The 6604-nt window shown below is 35.0% G+C and overlaps 1 protein-coding gene across 1 annotated transcript; it reads left to right on the top strand.

Moving 5' to 3' along the window:
• The first annotated feature begins 1030 nt into the window (after positions 1 to 1030).
• On the top strand, positions 1031 to 2332 carry LOC129219175 (uncharacterized protein DDB_G0271670-like). Its single transcript, XM_054853495.1, has one exon. The coding sequence runs from the start codon at positions 1031 to 1033 to the stop codon at positions 2330 to 2332; it is 1302 nt and encodes a 433-aa protein (XP_054709470.1).
• The last annotated feature ends 4272 nt before the right edge of the window (positions 2333 to 6604 follow it).

Here is a 6604-nt window from a genome sequence, read left to right as displayed (position 1 = left end):
TTCGTTAGCCATTTTTTCCTGAAATATTGCTAAGTTTAATTGAAAGTTACTAGGAACAATTTTTAATTTTTATTGCACTAACTATTAGGTTCGTTGACCCACTTGAAACTCGCGATTTTTAATTTTCTTCTAGTTTCTTCTCATATTCCTTGGACCGATTAGACGGATTTTTGGTCCCGATAAGCTTAGGCTTGTGTAATGGGAATTGTTTTGGTTCTTGAAGATGTGGTCCAAATAAGCGGCTAGCCATACAAGCGGATTCCATTGTATATTTGTTTCAATAAGGCTTTCAAATCCCGGTGGGAAATTTGATGTGTATATCTAAATGTATATAATAAAGATAGACTGGAGTGCCGTGAAAAAAATCAAATTCTTTAAAGGGGTCCGCGAGTCGGAAAAGTTTGAGAACCCCTGCTCGAAACCAACTGTTACATTGGAGCTCCATTTCGAGATGCTATTTATACACTAATGTAAAATATATATATATAAATAAATAAATAAACTGCTTCTTTTTACAAAGCAGTCAAAACGCAAGTTTTCTATTTATTTTTAGCCGAAAGCAATTGGAAAAAATTCTTTAAAATCATGCATTACCTTTGAAATTTGATTATTATTCAGAAAGTTATGGCGATTCCACAAAAAAAGGCCCCTCTGAAAATATATATATATATATATATATATATATATATCATGATAACACGAAAATCATTGTAAGTTTCCCACCTACAATTGATGCTACAATTTACTAATATTTTCTAATATACTTCACAAGGGTTCATCTAGTATTTATTTATTTAGCGGATATCAACATTTTTGTACTCGTATATGATAAATATTTTTTTCCTTAGGTAACAACTCATACCACAAATTATAAAACTTGTCAAATCAATTCATTTATTTCTGAAAACTTTGTTCAGTTCAACATAGATTGAACTATAAATATTCAATTTTTCTTACAAATGTTTAAACAGTGCATGCTCAAATATTTAGCTAAAGGCTATCAAATTCATGAATGCATTGTTTTTGCAGGATGCGCCTGAAAATTCTTCTGTGGGGGCTTTTACTTCTCGGCGTTCTTTTAACTAATGCAAATGCAGCATCAACGTCAAAACCAGCAACGAGAAGAACCAGCAAAACCACAACGAAATCAGAAACTTCAGCTACTACGTCGGCCACAACGACAACGCGCGTAACGTCTTCAAAGCCAAGAACTCGCCCAAAAAATTCAAAAAGAACAACAACAACAACTACTCCTGCAACACCTGAACCTACTGTGAGCCAAATTATCAAACTGCAATCAGGATTAACAACTTCAGCAGCAAAGAAGAAACAAAAAGTTTCGACTACAACTACTTCAACAATATCACCTATATCCACCACTGTAACTCAGCCAACAAAAAGACCTTCAGGGTCGAGACGAAAAACTACCAAATCTACTCCAACAACCACTCCATCTTCTGCCAGTTCTACTACGGAGTCGATTAACACTTTGAACAGTTCTTCATCCTCATCGCCAAAGAGAAAGCAAAATACGAGACCCACTTCAACAACTACTTTATCTCCGATTGAGATCATGAATCGATTATATCAAGCTCATGGTTTAGCTCCCGTAGCCCCGCACAGACCACGCCCGCACTCATCGCATTCGTCCTCATCTACAACTAAGAAAAAGCAAGACTACCAGGCGCAATCATCAATAGATGATATCTATCGTCTGCACAGCATGGCAATGGCTCAGGCTACCCATAGTAACAAAGATAAAAAAGGGTCCGAAAGTAGTAACTCGAATAAGGTGTCTGATTCTTCGTCAAGCTCCAAGAACCAATACTCTTCTGGCCATTCGTCTCACTATTCATCGCATTCTGAAAGCATCTATCAACAGCATTCCTCCTTACCTTCGTCAATGCATCATATCATGTCTCAGCATTCCTCCTCGCATAGCTCCAGACCTCAAAAGACGGTGAACCCACCCTCACAGGAAAACTCAGCCTCTTCCCCCTTGTCGACCTTCATGCAACCTCTTCTTAAACAACTGACCCCTGTTGGGGCCGGAATAAGTGTCGTCTTAGCCCCTCTCCTGCTCTTTAATGGATTTCTAACTTTCTTCAGTAACATGAGCAGATTTTTGAACAATTTTGCTCAAACCATTCTTCCTGTCAGACGTCCCGTAGGTCAATCTACACAAGATCAAAACCAATATTTTCAAAATCTCGGCCCAGCTCAACTGAAAAGACAACCGAGAGACTGGCTTGAACATCTGCAAAGTATTAAAGACTTCCAAGAACTGACTGATCTGATTTTGAAAGCAATCCACGAAGCTGAAACACACTAAGAGTTCAGAAACAGCAAATTACATTTCCTTTAAAAGGAAAGTGCCATCTAGCTCTTCTCTGATATTAGTCCGAGACAATGCCATTGAAAATTGTGTGCATACTTATTTAAAAATATCACATTTATTTTCTACTATTTTAAATCATCCACTAATTTATTATTTATTATCATTTAAAACTGTTACTAATTTCATTTGAAATCGATTGGTATAGAAAAATATTTATTTAGAAAGAAGTAGGTTTTATCCAATCTGCTACAGCAGGGGTTCTCAAACTTTTTCGACTCGCGGCACCCTTTGAAAATATAGAATTTTCTCACGACACCCTAGTCCATCTCTGATACGAAACATACCTAATAAGCCGTTATTTTCAGGGGGGGGGGGGTCTCCACACCTGCGCACAGTTCGTGCACCTGCACATATGTTCAGCATATGCAGCACAGGATTATATCGTCCTCCTAAACATTCCGGTGTTATATTGCAAGGATACTGGAGAGTTAATAAGGCGAACTATGCTCCTATCGTACTACAGTCGACCCCCGATCTATCGAACCTCTATTTAACCCCTGCAGTCGGAATTATGAAATATTGGACCAAAAATGTTGATATTTGGTACACAGTGTACTATGGTAAACGGTATCTTATAGACAAAATTTTGAGTTTGTAGGAGAAACATTAAAACAGTTATGGCACGTCCAATATTCCGGACTTATATTTTTGAAATCAATATTTCATACACAAAAACGATAAAATACCGAACAAACTTCATTATAAAGTATTCTACAAACAATTATTAAACATAATATAAGCGTTTGAAACAATTAATTAAAGATTATATATTAAAAAAAATCATCAGGGAAAAAACCTCGCTTTTCAGATGAAAATCCATGGTTGAAAAAATGAGCCACTCTCTACCTCTCAATCCTTATATGTCAGTGTTGTCAATCCCAAAACGAAAAATTATTTCGAAGATTATAATAAAAAGAATGTAAAGAGTCAACTACAAAAAAATCGACTAATTAAATCAATTATTAAATGATCAGCAGCTGTTTAAAGTGTATGTCTGGTATACCGGACACCAGGTCTGAAGGGGTTAATAAATATCGCGATTTAGCGAAATTTTCCTTTTTCCCCCGACTAAAATGAAGGCAAAAACCCCTTATTTATCGAATAATAAACTCCGAAATAACGAATTTTAAGAGCCGAAAATTTTTTTTTTTTCTTTATTTGAGTTAGGTTGAGTTAGTTATTATACTGGATTGTTTCCAAATGTTGCATCCATATTGCCCAAAGCAGAAAAAGACTTTTCTTGGAATCAGCGGTTTTTGACGAGAGAGGGCGAGGGGGCAACCAACGAATAGTGATTCTGATGCAGAAAGCGATAGTGAAACTCAAATTAAAACTTACTTTTTCAAATGCTTTCCATGGCCTGGAAACTGTATAAACATATCTCATGCAGCAAGCTGCAAAATAGACAGTATTTTCTTCTCCGCATGAAGTCGAAAGAGAACTGGTATTTTAAGTCAAGTATCAAGGAAATTGTCAATCATACTTGCATAGGTGTGCGCACAGGGGTCACCAGGGGTACCGTGGTACCCCCATTAGCTCATAAAAATGAAAGTTAATACAAAAGTGGCTAAAATTTTACGTTTTTAGGTTCATTAATTTCTTACCTCATACACTTTAAAATGGTTTTTTAGTCACAATATTTAAAAACTTTCCTTAAGCTAGCAAGTATGGGAGCCTTTCCAAGCATAATTTCAATCTCCTGGTACAGTGGTACTCCCATTTCTGAAGCCCTGCGCACGCCTATGCATACTTGCCAACCTTCAAAGAAAGAAAAACAGGAGATTCCACTAGAGGTATATAGGCGATTCACCAGCGACAGAATTATTAAATTATGCTTTTAAATAACATGAATACTAAATTTAAAGTGTAATGTAGATTTTTCACAGATGTAAGCTAATTGGTAGCAGCAAGAAAAATATACTGCAAAGGAAAAACCAAAAAACAAGGAGTGAATTTGTTTAAAGTTTCGTACATTCGCCACAGTCTCTATCAAAAAAGTAGCTACAAAAATTTAGTTACTAAAATCCAAAAAAAAAAATCAATATATAATTAAAATGAAATACAAATTAAGTAGGTATAGGGTAGCTCATGTTAAAATAACTTCAAACTTCCAAAATAATTGAAATAAATCCATGATGCAAAAGGATTGAAATCTGCTGCCATTTTCGGCTAAGCACGTGTTTCGTTGAACACGCAAAGTGGTAAGCTTCCAAAAAATTAATTTTAACAAAATGAGTTATTAATTGGAAAAATTCTTATTCCCTGACATTGGTAGACAAGAAAAGGGCGCCATCTATTGACAAAAAAGGGAAACTTTTTAATGATTGACTGAAAAAAGTGCAAAAACGGGAGAAAATCGTAAAAAACGGGAAATCAGGAGATGGAAGCAAAAAACGGGAGTCTCCCGTTAAAAACAGTAGAGTTGGCAAGCATGAACATTATTCAGTAGTTTAAAATTTCAAATGAACTAGTGTGTATTAAAAAAAATAAGTCGTGGAATACTGAATGAAAAGTGTACACTTTCTAGTTATGGATATGTTTAAGCAGTTGTTTATTAGTTGTTTTATGTAAGGAGAGTCAATTTTTCCCACCTCGATATTACGAATAACCCCGATTAAACGCCTAACAGTTTCGGTCCCGGTGAATTCGGCTTGTTGATAACGCTTTATCATCAGTTAGGCTTTATGATGACGATGAGAGAGGATCTAGTGAATTTTTGTAAAAACTGTATCAAAATAAGGAAGATTTCCTTTTCTGGTCAACTGGATATTATTTGGTTGGTTGGTTTTTTAGGTTTAATGGCGCAAGAGCCTTATACTGCACCAATATTTGTCAGACTTACCTTAGATATATATACTGATACCACGGACACTTCGCGGAACCCCTCACCTCCTCGTATGGCACCCCAGGGTGCCGCGGCACCCAGTTTGAGAACCCCTGTGCTACAGTAAAAAGTACGTTTTAATTGTGATGTAATATAAAATATTTTCTCACCTTTAATTTATTATATATCATCTGTTATCGATTGAGTTATGAAATAAAAGTATTTTATGGTTACAATCCGAACTAATATTATAAATGCGAAAGTGAATTCTGTTTATTTGTTTGTTTTTTATGTTTTCACGTCTCAACCGATTATCATGAAGTTTTGTACTCACGTTCTCAGGGCGCTCAAAATGAGGGCGCTCTTTATCTAGCAGAAAATATTCCAAGATTTGTATTCCAATTTTAAAGAAAATCATAAATTTGCGAGTGTCTCATCTAAGAAATATCATATTTGTTCAATTTTTGTAGCATATTAAAGCCCTTAAAAGTCTGCTCAAGATGAACTTTACCCGAAGTTCGAGGAATTATTAGAACGTTTTAAGTTGCTTTCATCTTCTAAAGCGAGGCTAGACTTCTAACGTGTTTTCATCAAGGCACTAGTTGTATTTTCACACTCACACTCATATTTCATTTATTCACAAAGCTTACCTTAAGTTTTAAAGTTATATTGTGACTCGTTTTCGCGAAAACAGGAGGTCATTTTGTGGGCAGAATGATATATTTTGCGGAAAACAAACACATGAATATTATTTTAAGGTGAAATCCAAGAGTTTGGTAATATATACTATAAATAAAACAGAATATACATGTGGGTGTATATTTCATATACAAATCCGCGGTAGATTTTTTATACATTTTAATACAAAACGTCCTTGTGAATAGAGTATTAGACCTCTACTGAAGAAAAAGAATATTATTATATTACAGAAATCTACATTGAAGAAAGTAATGCAACAACTTATCTTCATCGTCCATCATATTCTTCATTAATTTAATGTGTAGTGTAAGTATTTCTACTCAGTCTCATTCATTCCTCAATTTGACAGATTTTTCCGATAATATAATTTTGTATTGCGGAGAAAGGTAGATTTTTCATACATTTTAATACAAAACGTCCTTGCGAATATAGTATTAGACCTCTACTGAAGAAAAAGAATATTATTATATTACAGAAATCTACATCGAAGAAAGTAATGCAACAACTTATCTTCATCGTCCATCATATTCTTACTTTGGGCCAGAATATGACAGCTTTTGCTTACTCCTTGTACATATAATATCAATACAACAGCACAGGCCATATAGAATTGGTGATAGGTCTAAAGTTTTAGTGTGCGCTGTGAGGATAAAATATGCCTCTTAAAGTGGAATACAGCGTAC

The sequence above is a fragment of the Uloborus diversus genome, chromosome 3 (genome assembly GCF_026930045.1).
Source record: "Uloborus diversus isolate 005 chromosome 3, Udiv.v.3.1, whole genome shotgun sequence".
NCBI lineage: Eukaryota > Metazoa > Arthropoda > Arachnida > Araneae > Uloboridae > Uloborus > Uloborus diversus.
This window is presented reverse-complemented; position numbering and strand designations above follow the sequence as displayed.